This window comes from Neofelis nebulosa, chromosome 6 (assembly GCF_028018385.1).
Source record: "Neofelis nebulosa isolate mNeoNeb1 chromosome 6, mNeoNeb1.pri, whole genome shotgun sequence".
Classification (NCBI taxonomy): Eukaryota; Metazoa; Chordata; class Mammalia; order Carnivora; family Felidae; genus Neofelis; species Neofelis nebulosa.
In genome coordinates this window covers 148,677,222-148,697,005 of record NC_080787.1, presented here as the reverse complement: position 1 = coordinate 148,697,005, position 19,784 = coordinate 148,677,222, and the positions used below count along the sequence as shown (strand labels likewise).

Here is a 19,784-nt window from a genome sequence, read left to right as displayed (position 1 = left end):
TATCCCAAGCCCGGGTGCTCACGGTTTTCCATTGAACCCAAAGGATATCACAATTGCCCCATGATGATTTGCAAGGAAATTAAAAGGAAAAATAGTGATTGAAGACTCATGTGGCTTTTAATGCTTTTCAATGGAATATATTTTCCAAATGAGTTTCCTCAACCTCACAGCATGGTTATTGAGGAAATTCAGCAAGAGCTTTCTAAAAAAGTTGTACTCAGTTAATCCCCCAAAGGTTTTTTTTTTGTTTTTTTTGAGGTTTTTTTTTTAATAGCTATCAGTGACTTTGTGGAAATGACCCACAACTTTGTAATGCATTTTCCTGAGGAGATTCTGAATCAGATTCTAAAATAGTCTTTATGGTATGGAACAGAATGAAAGTAAATGTTGGTTATAGATATCAATCAAAGTGAAAATCCCAGTTTCAAAGTTATCCTTTTAAAAAACACTAGGATTCAATTCTGTCTTCATATGCTTTTGTAAAAATAAATGTCCTTCTTCATTTTAATACCAAAGAGGCAACTTATTTTTATTTACAGTGAGCTCAAATTTTTAGAAAACAGGTGGGAGAGATGAATGAGTATTTAATAGGGGAGAAAGCAAGAGGAAAGCACAAACCTGTGAGCATATCATCTGGATAAGCCAGGAAGGAGATGGCATTCTAGTCTCAATGACCAAAGATAACAAAACAGGCTTTTAAAGTCAACAGAGACTCCAGAGAAAGGCCCTCATTGAAGAAGACAGAACTACATTAGACAGAAAAGCTTTCCAATCCCGGTCTTTCCTGTTTTCTTGAGCAAAGAGAATGTTTCCCATCTTGGAAAGGACAGAAGAAACAATTTCAGGAGGAACCTGTGTGTAAGAAAAGTGAGAACAGGAGGAAGAACCCACAAGTATTGTAAGCGCCGTGGGTCTGCAAACGCATCCGTGTATAAACTCAGAGGCACTGCCTAGGGTCTTCAAACTGCCACGAAGAAAGAACACAGTGTAGAGTCTGGGAGGTGGACTTTTTTTAACTTTTCAAAATGAAGAAGGATTGAATCTCAAAAACTGTAAAGCAATGAGTTTGATATCAGTTTCAGCCATCAACTGGGAAAAAAATTAAATCGTGTGAGCAGTTATAAGGTGTATGGAATCATTAAGAGCCAACTCAGATTCACCAAAACAGACCGTGGAAGCAGTCATGGAGGAGGGCATAATGCACTCACCGTGGAGCTTCTTGACTTGAATGTGGTCCCTGGACCCTGAAGGCAAAGGAGCTGGCTGTTGGAGGCAGGCGGAAGGCACACTGTTGAAGCAGTCAGGCAGCTCGGAGGAGAGAGAGAAACAGGGCAACCATGGGCTGAAGATTGAAGTCATGTTTGGCTGGAGGAAGAGAATGGAAGAGACAGCAAAGAACACGGAGAAGTGAGAGAACAGGGAGAAGAGCGGAGAAGTGAATTCACAACTCCAGGGGGGACAGTGTTGCGGACTGTGTGTTGATCCAGGGTCAGTTACTACAGGAAGGTGAAAGAGAAGGAGGATGGGGATGGGCCGTTGGTGGGAAGTACTTCCCTCAGCACGAGGGGCCCTGCCCTAGGCCACTGACCGCCCTCCACTCCCACTTCAACCCACAAGAGCTCACAGGATCCAAGCCCTTCCTGGGTTCCTGAATACATGGGGCTTCCAAATTCCCTGCACAAACAGCCCTGGGGCCTTAACTGGCTCTGTCTTGCTGAAGACAGTGACCAAGGGGAACTCGTGGAGGCTGGGTTACACAGCCTGCGGGCCCACCAGCTGGACGCGCGAGGGGCCCTTCAGGGAGGTAGGAATCTGAGATGACGGGAGCAGCAAGGTCCAGGGACTGACTCTAGCTGTGCCAGGACAGTCACGTTGAGGAGCAGACCTCCCTAGGGTCTGAGAGTTATAAATCCCCACCTTCCAGATCTTCATACAGGTGAATTTGTCGAAGGGTGACACATTTTTTTTTTTTTGACAGTTTTTCAGTTTGATTTAGGACTTTTGAATATTCAAACCACTGACGTGTTTTTACACTTTCCCTGGGCCAGCAGGTTAGGGGACTGACCCAGGCCTAGCTCTTGGGTCCCAAGTTCAGAGTGGGAATCATCGAACACTTATCATTTGGGTGGAAGGAAACGCACCCGTGTGATGTCGAAGGTAAACTGAGGAGGTGTGAGAGCTCTCATCTAAGAAGGCTGACCTGGCAAGCAAAGTATGCCTGTGAAAGCCTTCTGTCAATGAAGCACCACGAAATCTCAACCTCAGGCCCCCTGGCTCGTGGTCAGGCATCTGAGGCCAAATACAATGGGTGAGTGTGGCAACAACAAATAAACAAGAGGCTTCCCATTACCACCTTCGGCCAGGAATGTTGCCAACTACGAGCCCAAATCTAAGAATAGAGGGAAGGGAAATTAACATGTGGATGCCTCCTATACATTTTCACATATGTTACAGATTATTGCAGGCAAATGGGTATTTGCCCCAGGAGAGAGAAGGTGAATAAGGGCTTAAAAGGATTGGATATGATTTCTATCTCTCTAAAGCTAAAACTGGCATCCAGAAAGATCCTTCTGACAGCAAGAATGCCTCATTATTATTATTTTTATGTATTTACTTTTTTTATTTTTGAAGGAGAGAGAGAGAGAGACAGAGTGTGAGTGGAGGAGGGGCAGAGAGAGAGGGAGACATAGAATCCAAAGCAGGCTCCAGGCTCAGAGCTGTCAGCACAGAGCCCGACACGGAGTTCGAACTCACGAACTATGAGATCATGACCTGAGCTGAAGTTGGACGCTTAACCGACTGAGCCTCCCAGGTGCCCGAAAAATGCCTCATTATTAGAATGGATCTTTGGCTGATCCTCTGGGTCCTCTGATCCCTGGCACCGAAGTCTTGAGACAGGGTCTCAAATGCAACTGTGGGTGACATTACAAAAGGTATTTCTGTCCCGACAAAGGGGCTGGTCTAGGGATAGTAACAGCTAATAGTTTTTCATTCTTGAACACACGACTATGAGTTATATAAATTTATCTTTGATCATCGAAGAAAGCAAATGCATGCAAGTCCATAAGATACAAAAATTAGATCGGATTGCCATTGATATAAACAAAATCATCAGATTTCATTTGGCAGTTGTGTGGCTATCTTAAGGAAGATATTTTGACATTTCCACAATGGTCTGAGTGACCAGCCATCAGGGTGGCCCCCATCTTAACCCACACGGCAGACCTGGCCTCTGTCTTCCATTTACAACAGTACTCTACTCTTGCTGAAAATTAGCTTTATTTTGACAAGGCCAGTAGGAAATGGAACATTTAAAGAACTCTTTCTTGCCTTGAGTAGTAGTATATTAAAATTTTGTGTTTAAAAATTAAACTTTGCATTTTAGGTATGCATTTTTTCTGAATTAATTAAAATGTGAATTAATTTCTGAGATCTTACGAAACTGGCCCCAGGGCAAATAGACTTTCTCTCACAGGTCCTTAAATTAACTCTGCACAGGCTTGTAAAGTCGTCTGTTTTCCAGTGCTCTTGTTTGTGAGAACCAGAAGGCAATGGCCTTTCCCTCTTAATTTACTTATTCATTCAGCACATATTTATTATTACCCTTGTGCCAGACACAGTTCCAGGCCCTCGATGAAGCTATGAGCAAGCCCCTGTTCTCAAGGAATCTGTGTTCAGGGTGGGAAAAGCAGATGTTAACAAATAGTTAAACACAACAGAAATTGCACTCCTACTCCACAGAGGAGCCCTAAAAAGGCTTTTTAATTCAGTTTAACTAGTTGCCATTGATGGAAGGTTTCTATGTGGGCCAACGCATTTGTGTTGAGCGTATTATCTTTCTTGGAGAATACAAGGATATATGGTATGAATATAAAGACTGGCTCTACCACCAGAGAAGGCCCGTGGTCATACCCCTTTCTTGTTCATTTTCTTCGTCACTCCATGAGGAACACTTTTAACCTCCAAAATTTTGTTTTGTTTTTGTTTTCTTTGTTGTCGTGCATAGATTTTTGGTGTCTCTACAGTAGAATATTTTCTCCCCCAGACACAAGAAAAAGTGTGTTCAAGTTAAACAGACTAATCGTATTAGTTTGAGGATTCAAATAATGTGGTGTATGCAATTCTGAACTTATGGCATTTTTATATGCAAAATCTAATATGCATTTTTGTGAAACCACAAGGACAGGGCAGAAAGTAGTTTGCAGTGCAGAGAATCTGGGATTTAAAGGTAGAATTTCAAGGTGGAATTGTCAGTTACTCAGCTCTGTCACTCACAACCTGGGTGACAAAAGGCAAGTGACCTTTACAATTACAAACCAGCCACAGGTGGAACACAAAACTCCCTCTGCCTCCCCAAATAAAGACCAAATCCAGGGCGCATGGGTGGCTCAGTTGGTTAACTGTCTGACTCCTGACTTCAGTTCAGGTCATGATCTTACTGTTTGTGGGTTCGAGCCCCACATCAGGCCCTCCACTGACAGCGTGGAGCCTGCTTAGGATTCTCTCCCTCTGTCTCTGCCCCTCCCCCCACTGGTGTGCACACGCAAAATAAATACATCAATTTAAAAAAAAAACAAAAGACAAATCCATTCTGGTTAAACAGAAACGTGAGTCATGAGTTCCCTTCTTTGACATCTTTGTAGAATATTTGTTTTTAAACCACGGTTTGTTTGCCATAATCACCCATCTGTTGATCATACGCGCTCACGTGATGCCCTTACTATGTGTTATGGCTGACTCAGAAGGCTACACAGAAGGTACATTAAGCACTTGCTAACTGTCCCTTTTGTCAAAAATTCGAGTTAGTTTTCCTTTCGCGTATTTGAGTAAGTGGATGTTCGGCGATCTGGGGCTTAAGTTATTTTCCCGATTGCCTCTGTTAATTCACTTTATAAACACAGATACGTAAATCATGCAATTTGAGATGACCAGTGAGATTAAAAAAAAAAATCTTTCAGCAGACACTTATGGGGATGAGCACTGGATGTCAGGGAATGAATCACTGGATTTGACTCCTGAAATCATTATTGCACTATATGCTAACTTGGACATAAATTAAAAACTAAAAAATAAAATAAAATAAAATCTTCCAGCTAGTTCAAAAGTAAAAAACATGTCATAAAGTTTTAAGATGTCAAATAAAAAATCAAATTACTTATTAATCATTTGAGATTATTGTAGTAAGTGAATAAATGAATTAATAAAAGGCAAAAAATTAAAGCCATAAGTGTATACTAACCATACTTTTCTAAACACGTATGATCTGATCATGTGAACATATGTGTGTGTGTGTATGCACATTATAAACACACATATATACATGCTTGAAAATCTATTGTTTTTCAACATATTGTCATAATAAATCTCAAATATGTAATTGGATACTGGACTCCTTTAGTAAAATTGGCCTCCAAATATTGAAGGTTCAGGAAACAAGGTATTTCTAGAAGCAGAACAACCATTTCAAGTAGTCCAGCAAGTGCCCCTGCTCTCCAGAGACTCAAAATAGCAACTAGCATCCACTAAGAGCCAACCTTGTACAAGGAGCTCTCCTAGGTCATAGATATACAACCATGTAGATACCCATTCACATCATTTACGGCAACACACATCATTTACAGCAACCCCATAATTAAATATTCTTCCTCCTGTTTTTGCAAGTAGGAAATTAAGGCTTTAGATCTGACACAGTATCTTTGACCCGAGACTCCACAGCTAGTTAGTGGTTCATTTCCTTCTCTTGCTCTTGCTTCGTCATTATTTCTTATTTCTTCCTGGGCCAGGGACCTGGGAGGGGGTTGAGGGGAGGGGGGAGGCAGACTGGGACCCAGAGTTCTACCCCCACCTCCGCATGTAGGTAAAAAGACTATAGAAGCCGCCCATGGGAGGGTGCCAGAAGGGGATCACAGGACAGTGACAACCAAGAAAATACCTCCTTGTCTGAACACCAGTTTCTCTTTCCCAGGCATGTTTAGGAAGGACCCTGTGTCCTGAAATGCATGTCTATGCCTCACACATTCTTGATTTTATACACATTCTGTATTCACAAAAGTGTGAGCATTTAGTCTGTCTTTCAACCCAGGTGGATTTGTAAAGTCTTCGCAGGCAATATTACACTGCTTTTACTTCTGTATGGCACCTAAAATAGTTCTGGATGCAACACTGATACTTAGTTCATTTCTCAGCAATTTTTTTTTCAAGGAAAAGACTATAATGACAAATGTAAATGTCTAGCGTCAGACATATTCTACTATCCAGTGTTTCTCACCCTCACATTGTTTAATATGTTTTGCAAGCAAGTTAGAGCTTCACATTTGTACTCCCAAGACAAATAATGGTTTTTACCCTCTAATCGAACAAGAGTGGAGAAAGTAATCGGGTCCCCGTCACATCAACTATGAAACCTGCCATTGGATAGTCTTGGGACTTGCATTTGGTAAATCATCTGCTAAAGCCAACATGTTACAGAATTCCTTCTGATAAGGGAAATGACTCAGCATCTAACCTACATTTCTGATTCTGTCCGTTTGTAAGCACTCCGACAATTGCTGCCTTCTAACCTGTAATTCATCAAAATTGCCACCTAAAGGTATCTACCACTTTGTGGTTCTGGTGACTTCCGCTCCACCTAAACAGGTCTACTTGTCCCCTGCTGGATTTGCCTGTCTCTTGAGACTCCAGGGTGACATCCGTTCTCTGATGGGTCTAAGAAAAAGTTGCTGCTTTTCAGATGGGAGTACTAATTCCTAAGCCCTTCACTTGTGAGAGCTGAAAAAGGATGTTCTGACCTTTATTTCTCAAGACAATAGCTCATGTAGCAATTGTTTCAAGTAGCCATTTCCCTTTTAAATAAATGAAACTTCTTATTTTTTAATTTTTTTTTTAATTTTTATTTATTTGGAGAGAGGAAAAGAAAGAATGAGCTGGGGAAGGGCAGAGGTGGGGGGTGGCAGGGACAGAGGATCCAAAGCGGGCTCTGTGCTGACAGCAGAGGGCCCGACGTGGAGCTCAAACTCACAAACCATGAGATCATGACCTGAGCCGAAGCCAGACACTTAACTGACTGAGCCACCCAGGAGCCCCAAAAAATGAAATTTTTTTTTTCAACGTGTTTTATTTATTTTTGGGACAGAGAGAGACAGAGCATGAACGGGGGAGGGGCAGAGAGAGAGGGAGACACAGAATCGGAAACAGGCTCCAGGCTCCGAGCCATCAGCCCAGAGCCCGACGCGGGGCTCGAACTCACGGACCGCGAGATCGTGACCTGGCTGAAGTCGGACGCTTAACCGACTGCGCCACCCAGGCGCCCCAATAAATGAAATTTTTTAAAAGAAGTAGCAGCAGCAGCCATTAGATGTGGGAACGCATTAATATCGTTAGCAATACATTCACTTTTTTTTTTTTTTTTTTTTTTGTCATTCCATGTTGCTTTCACATACATTCAAAACTGCCGTTCGAGGTCAAGAAGGTGATTATTCTTGGTGAAGGACGTGGTGCTGGGAGTAACTAATTCATCCAGGAGCACATAGCCAGCTAGCTAGTGCAGAACAGAGGTTCAAGCCAGGCCATGACTGCAGTAACTTTTTTAAAAGGCATGAAACCCCCAATTTTGGTATTTCCCTTCTGTAATCCATGCCACCAATTGCTATTTTCAAGTGGTAGCTGTAGGCTTTTCTTCAGAGAAAAGTGGATGAAAGGAGAAAGAAAAAGAGGGTGGTAACTATACGCTCAAGGGTAGATTTTTGCTGAATATTGAAAGGGAAGAATTGGGGGTGCCTGGGTGGCTCAGTTGGTCAAGCATCCGACTTCGGCTCTGGTCATGACCTTGCGGTTCGTGGGTTTGAGCCCTGTATCGGGCTCTCTGCTGTCAGCACAGAGTCCACTTCTAGTCCTCTGTCTTCCTCTCTCTCTGCCCCTCCTCTGCTCATGCTCTCCCTCTCTCTCTCTCTCAAAAATAAATAAACATCTAAAAAGTAAATAAATAAAGGGGAAACTTGAATACTTAGTTTAAGTGGACAGGCCACAGAGTGGCAGAGCGTGAGCGGAGAAGTGAGTGGTGAGCTAGGCCCACCAGGGCTGAGCAGGGACAGGCGGGACCAGGAAGAACGACTCCTGTTTCCCCTTTGAGTCTGGAGGAATCGAGACGGGTGGATACAGGGGGTCATAATCAGGCAGGGATTCGAAATTCAGGAGCGGTGCACTTGAAGGCTGCCAGGTGGGTTCTCCGGAAACTGAGTCTGAGACAGAGCACAGGGTACAGGTGTGCACTGGGATTGCACCTGGGAAGGGAGAAGGAGGGTGGGGACTGGGCAGACTAAGGAGTCACACTGCCGTTTGACCCGACAGAGCCTCAGCCACCTACAAGGCCCGGGGGCAAACACTGCCCCTGGTGGCTGGTGTCGGGACAAACCAGCTTGGCAGTCCCCTCCCTGTCCCGGGCAGCAGAGTGGGGCCATAAGATGTCATGACCTCAGATGGGGCAAGTGTCTGCAGCTCAGGGCACAGCTCTGTCGCTACGGTCCCTCCTTGAGGGGAGCTGGGCCCCTGTCTCTACTGTCTGCACGTTCACGAGAGCTTTTACACCTGTGTCAGATGAGGTCGCATTTTGAGAATGAAGTGTTAGAGGTTAATTAAGAAGGATGGTGATGGTTTGGAGAGTCCCCAAGGGAGACGAGAGGGATGCTGGCCAAAGGAGAGTGAAGGGCAAGCCTCCCCCAGGTCCTGATCGAGAGCAGACCCCAAATCTGCAGCAGCAGCACACTCAGCAAGGACGCGGCCTCGAGTCAATGTCAGGATGTCTCTTAGACCTCCTAGCCCCCACTGCTACACGAGCTGTGATTGGCAAGACTGGACCTGGAGAAGGAAAAGCAGGTGCAGTGAGGAGGTGGGGGAGGGGGGGTTGCCTGGAGAGGTGAGAGGTCAAAAGAGGCCACTTAACCAATAAGCAAAGCACCTGCAGGGCTGGAGCTCAGAGCTGAGGCCTCTGGGAAGGGAAAGGGCGCGGTGGCACAGGAGACCCTAACAGGTGCCACAGTCACCCAGCTGGGTGGTCAGCGAGCGCATGGCAGGTGACTCATCCACGGAACACCTGCTGCTGAACAATTGCCACAGCCAGGCACTGTTCCAGGAGTGGCCGATACAGCAGTGACAAGGCAGCGGCCGTCCCTGCCCTTGTCATTTTTGCATTTCAGCAGTGGGTGACAGAAAATACATGAGGTATAGGGTACGTCAGAAGCTGATTTCGCTATGGAGAAAATACAGCGGCGATGAGGGTGTTGGCGGTGGTGAAAACAGACTGCCGTTTCACACAGGGTGGTCCCAAACAGCCCCACTGAGAAGGTGACATTTGAGAAAGGACTGGAAGGAGGCCGGGAGCCCTCCATGCAGATGTCGGGACCAAAAGCTCTCTGGAGAGAGGGAGAAGCAAGGGCCAAGGCCTGAGACAGCCTCCTGCTGGGTGGTCAGGAGCACAGGGCAGGCGACCATGGCCTAAGGGCTCAGAGACTGTGCAGCACCAGTCTGCGGGCCACGCGGGAGGATGGCATGAGTCCCACATGCACATCGTAATGGGACCCTTTGATCTGCTATCTTGAGAGAAGATTGTCCATCCGGGGCCTGAAGGCAGAGGATGCTGGCCACGGTGAGGATTTGACCGGTCCAAGTAGACAGCTGAGGCTTCAGAAGATGGCCCATGGCCATGTGCGTGTGGAGGCCCTGTGTGAGGAATCTGGAAAAAGCAGGAGTACCTCACCACCATTAGCAGCACGCCATGGGGTCTTTCTTTGCCAGGCTCTTTCTTCCTCCTGCACCTCCACCCCTCCTCCTTACACCACTGAATTCTGCGTGTATCTTATGTTTCCAGTTCTGTGACTTTCCAACTCACCTTCACACTAAGTTTGAGTCTGACCGTTTCCCACACCGGTGTTCCTGTGGTGACCACCATTACAGATGCCCCTTCATGGTCTCTCCAGTATCTTGACTCCTCCCAAGTCTTCCCTTCTAACTAATGCTGGGTCTGTCCTTGTTTATTGTATTTTATTCCACCTACCAGGTGTTCCGGGTAATTATCTAGTCTTCTGTGAAAGATGTTTATATTGGAACACTCCTTGACATCAATCCTTGTAGTTACATCTTAGGAGAATGTTAGAATACAAATCTTGAAGACAGGCTAATTTTAAATTCTGTTTCTTATTTTACCTGGCATTAAAATAAGTCAAATCAGTTTTTCTCAAATTGGAGGGATGTAAAGGATGACTTTAGAAAAAAAAAAAAAAGGTCCTCTAAAACTTCTAAGGTTAAATGTGATTATTTCATAAAATAATCTCTCTTAAATATGTCTAGAAATAAATTTAGACATAAATGTTTTATGCTTATACAAGTGGAAAGCCCAAATGAACACTTACAAATTAAATATAAATAAAATCACAAAACCGAAAAAGTATTCCAGTTAACTCTATGAATTTGGTATGGCGGGTGCTAGCATTTGCTGAAACGAAGTTATTCTTGGGATGCAAACGAGGTCCTGGACGGTTGGCCAGCCTCGCCTGATCAGAGCATGCCTACAACCCCTACAACCCTGTGCCCATACTGCCTCCTTCATATGAGCCTCCTACCCTTGGTGCCAGACCATGGGCCCCCCATGTGTTGGGAAGACATCCCTGGAACTCTGTTCTCTCCTTAGTGTCACAGAAGCACTTGTTCCCAAGATGGTGTAAAAGAACTGACATGAGACTAAACTTCCACTGTGGTTTTTGTGGGGGAGTTTTTTGTTGTTGTTTTGTTTTCAGAAAGTTTATTTTATTTTATTTTATTTTTAGAGGGAGAGTACTCAAGTGGGAGGGAATGGGAAGAGAGAGAGAATCCCAAGCAGGCTCCACACTCAGCACAAAGCACAGGGAGGGGCTTGATCCCACGACCCTGGGATCATGACCTGAGCCGAATTCAAGAGTCGGACACTTAACCGACTGGGCCACCCAGGAGCCCCCACCACGGTTTTTGGGTTGAACTGCGGCCAAATGATCCAGCGTAACTTTTACTAATTGTCCAGCTAATTATCAGAGTAGCAGCTCTGACATGAACAACATCTCAGAAAGAACCTTCAGGCTGCATGTCTGTGGTGTCCAGTTGGACAAACACAGTTCAAGTACAGTTTCTAATGTCAAGGGTCTAGTTTCTCTTCTTTATAGTACTGGGCATGCCTGAGGCAATTAACATACTACATTTTCCACCAAAACGTTCACCTCAGGATTTTCTTTTCTTTCCTTGGCCTATGGTCAGGTGGTGACTTCGTCTGTTTTACATTTTGTTTATATTTTTTTTTAATTTTTTTTAACGTTTATTTACTTTTGAGACAGAGAGAGACAGAGCATGAACGGGGGAGGGTCAGAGAGAGGGAGACACAGGATCCAAAACAGGCTCCAGGCTCTGAGCTGTCAGCACAGAGCCCGACATGGGGCTCGAACTCATGAGCCGTGAGATCGTGACCTGAGCCGAAGTCGGACGCGTAACTGACTGAGCCACCCAGGCGCCCCATATATTTTTAAAATTCTTTTGTACTACTTTAGTAAACATTTATAAACCACTTTCTCAAAGTATTAAATGTTATAATATCAAAGACTGGATCAAATACAATATCAAAAACTAAAACCGTGTTTCAACGTTTTACATGACCACCGAATTTCAGAGTTGGAACTGACACAGTCAAATTCGTCTCTAAAATATCCTGCAGAAATCGTCATTTAGTCTGTGTCTGAAAAGCTGCAGTTACTAGCTTATAAAGCAATATATCCCAGTCTTCAGTTAGAAATTTCTTTACATTGAATCAAAATCTATTGCTGTAATTTTTGCCTGTTTGTGTTCATCCTGCCTTCTGGAATAAAGCACAAATCTAATCTCTCTTGCAAAGGATAACTCCTTCACCCCTCCCCCATGAATACGACAGCTCCCTCCTTCCTCAGCCTGCCTCCCACCCAGACAAACATCCTCAGTACTTTCCATCGTTTGTACAGCACAATGCAGAATAACATGGAAAAACAGCACGGTGATTGCTTTGGTACATTTTGCAGACAACACAATTCCTTAGCAGAAACTTCAACAGATTATGTGATCCAGGGATGGTATCTAAGAAACAGGCTTTTGTGTCCATTTTTGTTAGTAGAGCTAATATTATAAAGGACCACAAAGTAATATGCAGAATTATCCTATTAAAAGGACAGGGATGAGACATATTTTAAATGATAACTAAGCATGTGCTGGCATGCATATATATAATTTATTTATCTATTTCTCTTTACAACTGAAGAAAGAAAATGTGAAAGCCTGAATAGGCTCTTGTTGACTGGGTAGGGGGGAAGGTGACGGCAACCAGGCTTTCCTGGCTCGCTTCCCAGGTCCTTTCCATAAAAGCCCCTTTCCAAACTGAAAAACAGGATCCTTATGGTCTTTTTTCTTTTTTTTTTTTTTTTAAGTTTATCCATTTGTTTTGAGAGAGAGAGAGAGAGCACATGGGAGGGGCAGGGAGAGAATCCCAAGCAGGCTCCACACTGTCCGTGCGGAACCAATGTGGGGGGGTTGATGTGGGGCTCAAACTCACAAACCACAAGACCTCGACCCAAGCTGAAATCAAGAGTTGGGTGCTTAACCAACTGAGCCCCCCAGGTGCCCCCAGAATCCTAATGGTCTTGACAGAGCCTCCTGGAAGAACCAGACAAGGTTCTACACTACAGCCAGATGCCATGAAGACAGGGTATCTAGATACCCTGTCTTCATTCTTAACTGTCCGTGTGCAGAGCCCAGTCTTCAGAGTTGAGGAAGTGAGACGTGATATCCAAGTGAAATGCACCTATACTCACCAACTCTCCCACTCCGGCCCCACAGAATCCTGGCTGTATAACAGGGACAAGTAATGTCCTGGGTAGAAGTGTTATGGTGGCCTAAAGCTCCACAAAGCCCAGGTCACAATCAGGAGGGAGAAGAGACCTGGCTGGGCTCACCTGTGGCCCCTTCCCAGTGTCACAGTGGGGGACCAGGCAGCAGCCATAGCTCCCTTGGAGGTATGGCTTTTTTGTTGGTGGTGAGAACATGTTTTGCAGGTAGGTGTTTGCGTCTTCCCCAACAACACTGCGGCTGATAGTCGTAAACAGCACGTGAGAGCACATTACCGCCCAGAATGGGAAAAACATGTTTACGATTAATTCTTTTCTCCAACAGCTGGCTGCCCCAACTCCTTGATTAAAGAGCTCCATCACTTCAGGATCCTTGGAGAAGAGCAGGTGAGTCAGCCTCTCAAAGGCGGTGCCAGGGTGTCGTGAAAGACAGACACTAATGAGACAGTTTGGGTGCTCTCCAGGGGGGTAGAGTGTGTCTCCTGACCCTTGGCGCCCTAAAATGGGGAAGAAAGCCACGCCGCAGATATGTGTGAGGACACTCTTTTCCTCTTCTGTCCATCAGATCTGACAGGTTATTAATTGGTACATCTGCCAGAGCATTTCGTCTCAGGACGCCAGCAGTAAGCAGGCACGACGTAGCGGCAGATAGGCAAACGAGTAAGTGCCCAGATATATTATGCCTAAGAGCCCAGTCGTCACAGACGGTCCTGACATGATGGCAGCGGGCAAGTGTGCAAGCTCTCCTCACCGGACTTTTGCACTCGGTGCACATTATCCGTATTTCACCGCAGCCGCTTTCTCTTTGGATGTGAACGTGTGACTTATATACAAAGGGTGGCCCATCAAAAGTAGATGATTTGAGTAGTGCGGTGCTCAGCGAGATGTCAGATTTTAAACAGATGTGCTAAGTAAATAATTCAAGGTGCTGAATTACACACACGCGCACACAGACGTACTTTTGACCACATCAAAACAAATTTCTTGGTCTTTACATAGAATTAGTTTCCATGGTATTATGTTAAATCTTGATGTCAAGTTATTTTTGAAACACTTACACCAAGTAGTTGACAACATGGTGGTTTACTCCCAAGGGTCGTCTTTGCCAAGCCTGAACGGGAAAACCTGCAAAGGGAGATGGGGCCGCTCAGTGTCGTTGATAAGTTTTTGGTTTGTGTGTTTTTCTTTGGTATGTGTATGTTGCAAGTTTGGACCCCACCGTGTCCAATACTAAATTAAAAGCAGAAAGGGATTAATTGGGGGAGGATAAAAAACTGGAATTATTTCCAACTCCCTGAATTAATAGGTTTCAGCGTGCTTCCTTCATTATTTAAAGACTGCAAATTCCAGAATTCAGCAGGCATAAGTGTTCATTCAAATATAAGGAAAATCAGCTATCCTCCATTGCAGGTAAGAGTTGTTAACTGGCTCCCTCAGACATATCTATTTATGAAACACATGCATCTCACAGCCGTCTTCCTGTGAGATTTCTTGAAGTAAGAATTACTGATTGTTACCCTGACATTTCCGCCCAGATAATGGAGCTTTCTCTTCTAACTTGTACCAATATTTGCAAATTATTTCCATATTTGTGTTAGAGTCATTGGTGATTAGCAGGGAAAGAAGCCAACTGCAATCATCTCCTTAGATCTGCATAAAAGTCAGGCCACTTTGCATTCTCCTAGAAATTTAATCGAGCCATAATCAAAATCAATATTATTCTGGTTAGTTGTGCAACATGGAGACATAGTGCATCACAGCAATATTGATCTTTATTTCCTGAAAAAAAAAAAAACACTTTTCCTTCCTTCTTTGCTTTCATTCAGCAGGTGCTTACTGAGCACCTACTCAGGTGCTGTATACCATTTTTAGTTATAGGGATAAAGAAATGAAAAAGAAATACCCATCAGGGGAAAACTGCTAAGTTATATACACACAAACATGTTCAGTATATATTGTGCTAGGTGCTTTTTATAGCCATGGAGAAAAATAAAGCCAAAAAGAGGGTTGTGGTAACTGGGGGAAGAGGTGAAATTTTATATAAGGTGGTCAGGAAGAACCTCACTGAGCAGGTGATTTGTGAGTGGAGACATGAATGTATATGTAAACGCATAATGTAAAAAGCATCACAAAATGCAAGGTGTGGTTGGAGTGAGGCAGGAAGAAATCCAGGAGAGTGTGAACCGGAAGCCAAAGGCAGGAGGCATTTCTAGGAGGAGGGCTAATTACCCATGCCCCGTGCTGACCAAGCAGGATGAGGGGTGAGAAATGAACACAGAATTCATTGGTGACCTTGACCAGGGGAGGGTGGGGGTGAAAGCCTGCTTGAATTGGGTTCGTGTGAGATGGGAAGAAGAATGGGAGAGAGCAAATATAGGTACCTTCTTTTTTTTTTTTTCTAATGTTTATTTATTCTTGAGACAGAGACAGAGTGTGAACAGGGGAGGGGCAGAGAGAGAGGGAGACACAGAATCTGAAACAGGCTCCAGGCTCTGAGCTGTCAGCACAGAGCCTGACGTGGGGCTCGAACCCACAAACTGTGGGATCATGACCTGAGCCGAAGTCGGATGCTTAACCAACTGAGCCACCCAGGCGCCCCTAGGTAACTTCTTTCTTGAGGAATTTAGGTATAAAGGAAAGCAAAGAAATGAGGTAGCTGGGGGTGGAGGAATGTGGAAGCAAGATAATGTTTATTCGCTGATGGGAATGACTCTGTAGAGGAGTGGGAAGTTGGAGATGCAGGGGAGAGGAGAGACTGTCGGGAACAATGTCCTGGCTCACAACAACTGAGTGTAGGCTCAGCCTGAGACAAGATTACAGGCAGCTCAGCTGGCAGTGGGGATGATGGCAGAATATGGAAAGTGGTTGTCATTTATGCTTCTCTTATCTCAGGGAAATAAGAAGCAAAGTTGTCAGCTGAGAGTGGAGATGGGGGGAGAGATTTCCAGGGAGAGGAAAGGATAATGACAATGTCATTTAGGAGGGTAGGAAGTGAATAAACTTGGGAAAGAAATGAGTTTGGAGTGAGATAAGTCAGCCTGGTGTCCTTCTGTCCCATTCAACTGTGTAGACACAACTCCAGTAAGTGCAGAGTTGGGTTTAACTCAGAGTTCGGTTTTCAGCTAGGAGAGCAGACAGGTGGGATATGAAAAGACAGGGTCAAGAAAAGTGGTTGGATCCATTGGTTCCAGGTCCCAGTGGGTCCAAATAATTTTTGGAGGTTGAGTTGGAAGTTTGAGTTTTAGAGTTTGAAGGGTTTAGCTGGAAAAGTGGGTGTTGGCTGAGGCGTGCAGCCAACGTTGAGATTGTGGAGGCATGCAGGGAACAGCTGTGGTGGGGCCAGGGAGGGCCAGAAGGGCTTGGTGGCTGAGTTAGGATAGAGAACAAGTTGACTAGAGAAGTTGAGGTCACAGACTCGGGAAGCCAGGGTGCTGGAAAGTGTGGCCCGTGTGGACACTGAGATCCTCCAGAATTATCACCAGAGCAGACTTGGAAAGAACTCTGATGAGTCATGAACTGGATCTTCAAGAAATGGGGGTAGAGGGAGCAGGGAGATAGAGAGGGTGAGGGAGGTAGGGCTCAGGAGCTGGCTGTAGATGGAGAAAGAGCACCCAATGGAGATTCATGGCTTGAAATTCAAACCTGGAGGGTTTCAGGAGAGAATAAAACTCTTCTACTTAGAACGAAACAGCGTAATGCTTGGTGGTACAAAGTGTGCAGAGAACATTTGAGGGAGCTGTCAGGGAAGTGGTGTCCTAGGGCATGAGCCAGTTTCAGTGAAGAAAGAATGTGAGAGAAACACTGGGAGTAGATTGAAGTCACAGGGCAGTTACTCTGCCTGGCCCTGGCTTCCCCAGCACAGGGGCGGGAGTTGGGGCCACTGAAAGATGGGGTAGAGAAAAGGGGTGTACAGAGCCACATGTGGGTGGGGGGTCAGACTAGAAAGCTGACAAGGGAGCCAGGGACTGCTTTGGGGACTGATATAAACCCGTGCATCAGTCAGGACATTTCTGTCCTGATGATACATGACAAAAGCTAGTGGCCTCAGGGCAGGTATGGCTGAGTCTCCAGAGAAAAAGCAGAGCAGCCCCCCTGCTCCTGCCCTTGGGGTGGGTGTTCTAGCCCAGAGCTGGCAAAACATTCCGGCTCTCTCTGGGTGCTTGAGGCAACTTTCATTACTTGATGAAATGCAATGTTATATTAGTGTGTGTTACAAGTGCCCTTGGACACATCATTTCAGTCCCTCTCTACTGTGGCTTTTCCATTTGTAGAGAAGGAAGAGTAATGGTCAACCATCTCTTAGAATTTTTGTAAATAAATAGTATGGCGAAGTTCCAAATACTAAGTGCTACACTAAAATGTTTCTGATTTAAATAGCATTTTCATTCTTTATACTCGATCAGTAGATTAAACTAGTAGTAATCAGGTAGGCAATAAAATAAGTATAATGCTCACCTAAAAGTGAATTGATAAGATGAACACAAATACTGGTTAGATAATGAATCCATTGCTGGATAGTGGAGATGCTTACTGGTTATCTAATTTCTCTGTATGTGATTCCTTTACACTTGCTTTGGTCTTTAACAGGCACCTGATTTTTGAGAGCCAAAATAAAAATAAATCATTAAACACTATGAATAATTACCTTCCAAATATGAAAATACACTTAAAAATCCTTGGAATTTAACATATTTACTCCAGCTTCTTGGCCCTATCTCTGATATGTGTTTATAGTTCACATTCATAAAACACCTCTCCAACACCCCCCCCCCGCCCCAGTCCAAACTATTTGGCAAAGATATTATCACAATGTAGTAAAAAGCTACTCTAAAGTTCAAGGTAAGCCTTAAAAAAAAAAAAATAAACAAACAAAAAAACCAAGCCAGGAATGACATCTGTCAGTCCATAGGGTTTTGAGAGCCTTCAGGAGAACTGCATTTCAGAAGTACCTCCATTGATACCAGTTTTTCCCACCTTAGTTTCAATCACCAGAATTTTAAGGAAACTTTCATTCAGTCAACAAACATTTTGTGAATACTTCTTGTACTGTTATAGTGCTACTGTTAGATAAAATGACAAACAAGGAAATCGCAGGAACAAATCGTGATACGTGCCAAGGTGAAAACAGTGATTGAGATTTAACCTATTGTAGATAAGGAGCCACGGGGCCATGAAGTAAAGGTTGAGAGGGCACCCACTATTCACTGAGCTAGGATCTCAGTAGCGGATGGGAGAGCATTTGAAGCAGAGGGAAGCACATATTCAGTGACCCCCCAAGAGGTGAAGAGATTGTCCTGTTCAAGGCACTACATAAAAATCAATGTGGCTGGAAAATAATGAACAAGAGGGACAATGATGAAAGATGAAGACCCATCTGGACCATGTAGGCCATGGTCAAGGTTTGGATTGGATTCGAAGTTCAATGGGAAATTCTTAAAAGTTTAAGCACGGGACTGGCATTAACTAAATTACATTTCAAGAATGGTTAGTCTTGTTGCAATATGGACAAGGACAAGGTCTGGATTAAGACGGTCGACAGAGGAAAGAGAAAGAAGTGAATATTCAGAGATAGAGTGAAGGGTCTCAGTGACTCATTAGCTGTGGGTCAGGGAAATGAAGGAGTCCCACAGTGTTATTTTACCACGATGGGTAAGATGGTAAGAAGGTGAGGAACCCACGGCTCAACTCTGAGCAGATTTGCTAGGCCGGAAGCATTGAGAAGGAGGCAAGCCAGGATTTGGGTGTATGAGTTGGAACTCACAGGAGACAGAGGTCAGGGGTCAAAGATGGAGAGATAAATGTGGAGTCCCTGTCACGCAGATGGTATTTTAAGTCCATGAAATGAAACTTGTTATCAATGTGTGTTACAAGTGCCCTCGGACACATCATTTCAGTCCCTCAGTTGCCAAAGGGAGATAAAAGACAAGGGACCACGTGAACCCTACGGAGCTCCATTTGGAAGTATGTTAGAGGAAACAAGAGCCCAGGGAGAGGCAGGGAGGACGAGGGTGCAGGAGATGAGCACCAAGTACCTCTCAAGGCAGTCAGAGACGAACCCCCTTCCTCTGAGGGTGGGGTGCTTGAGCTTGGAGGCCAACAGTAGTACCACTCGTTAACCATTTCTCAGGGACTGTAGCAAAGGGTAAATAACATGTGTCCATGGGCCCCCCTGCCCTCTGCTGCCTGCCTGATCAACAGCACATGCTTAGCAGTCCTGTTGGCAAAGCCTTCGGAAGTCTCTGGGGGTCACACCCACTGTAGAAACCCCTGTGAGGAAAACGGTTCGCAGGTTACCCACCTTCATAGCCTTGCCTTCCGAGGAGCACTGTCGTGGCCACAGCAAGGACAAGGGACAAAGAAAGCAATGGTCTTGACCTCCTTTCCACAGCCACTGGAAGTCGAAATATTTTTTGACCTTGTGTCATCAAAAACATCTGAAAAAAAAAAAGCTTCAGGGCCGCCAGCCTGGCTCAGTCAGTAGAGCATGTGACTCTTGATCTTGGGGTCATGAGTTTGAGCCTCACATGCAGCATAGAGAGAACTTTCAAAAAATTAATAAAAACTTTAAGAAAAAAAAACTCATAAATTGCAATCCAGGACATAATCTATCGCTTCAATTATATTTTAGGTGCTGTTTGATCTGTTTCCTCCTTACATCTGATTTCAGCCATTCTGATGATTTCTGATGGTTTCTCTATGCAGTGATCAAGGTCCGGCCCTTTCTGTAGCCAATTTATTTCATCAACCCACGACAGGAGTCCAGGGATGAAGAAAACATTAGCAACAGAACAGAAAATACAAAGAGCAATGTGGCGGGCACACCCACAGAGGCTGTCACCAACTCTCCCGGGTCTAACTACCTGCAAATGAGGAAAAATAAGATTAAGGTTACTGAGGATT

General features: G+C 44.6%; 1 protein-coding gene and 1 long non-coding RNA gene across 3 annotated transcripts in view; one reads left to right on the top strand and one right to left on the bottom strand.

Annotated features, from left to right (window-relative positions):
- Positions 1 to 19,784, top strand: part of PRKN (parkin RBR E3 ubiquitin protein ligase) — a 1,360,952-nt gene that overhangs the window by 1,139,279 nt on the left and 201,889 nt on the right. For both annotated transcript variants that reach the window (XM_058736213.1, XM_058736212.1), the window contains exon 8: positions 13,210 to 13,271. In XM_058736213.1, the coding sequence (XP_058592196.1) occupies positions 13,210 to 13,271 (62 nt within the window). The remainder of the gene's footprint in view (positions 1 to 13,209; positions 13,272 to 19,784) is intronic.
- Positions 1,007 to 19,293, bottom strand: LOC131515508 (uncharacterized). The gene is made up of 3 exons (XR_009263604.1): positions 19,183 to 19,293; positions 13,943 to 14,009; positions 1,007 to 1,365 (listed from the first exon to the last, which is right to left on the bottom strand). It is a non-coding gene; the product is annotated as an uncharacterized LOC131515508 (long non-coding RNA).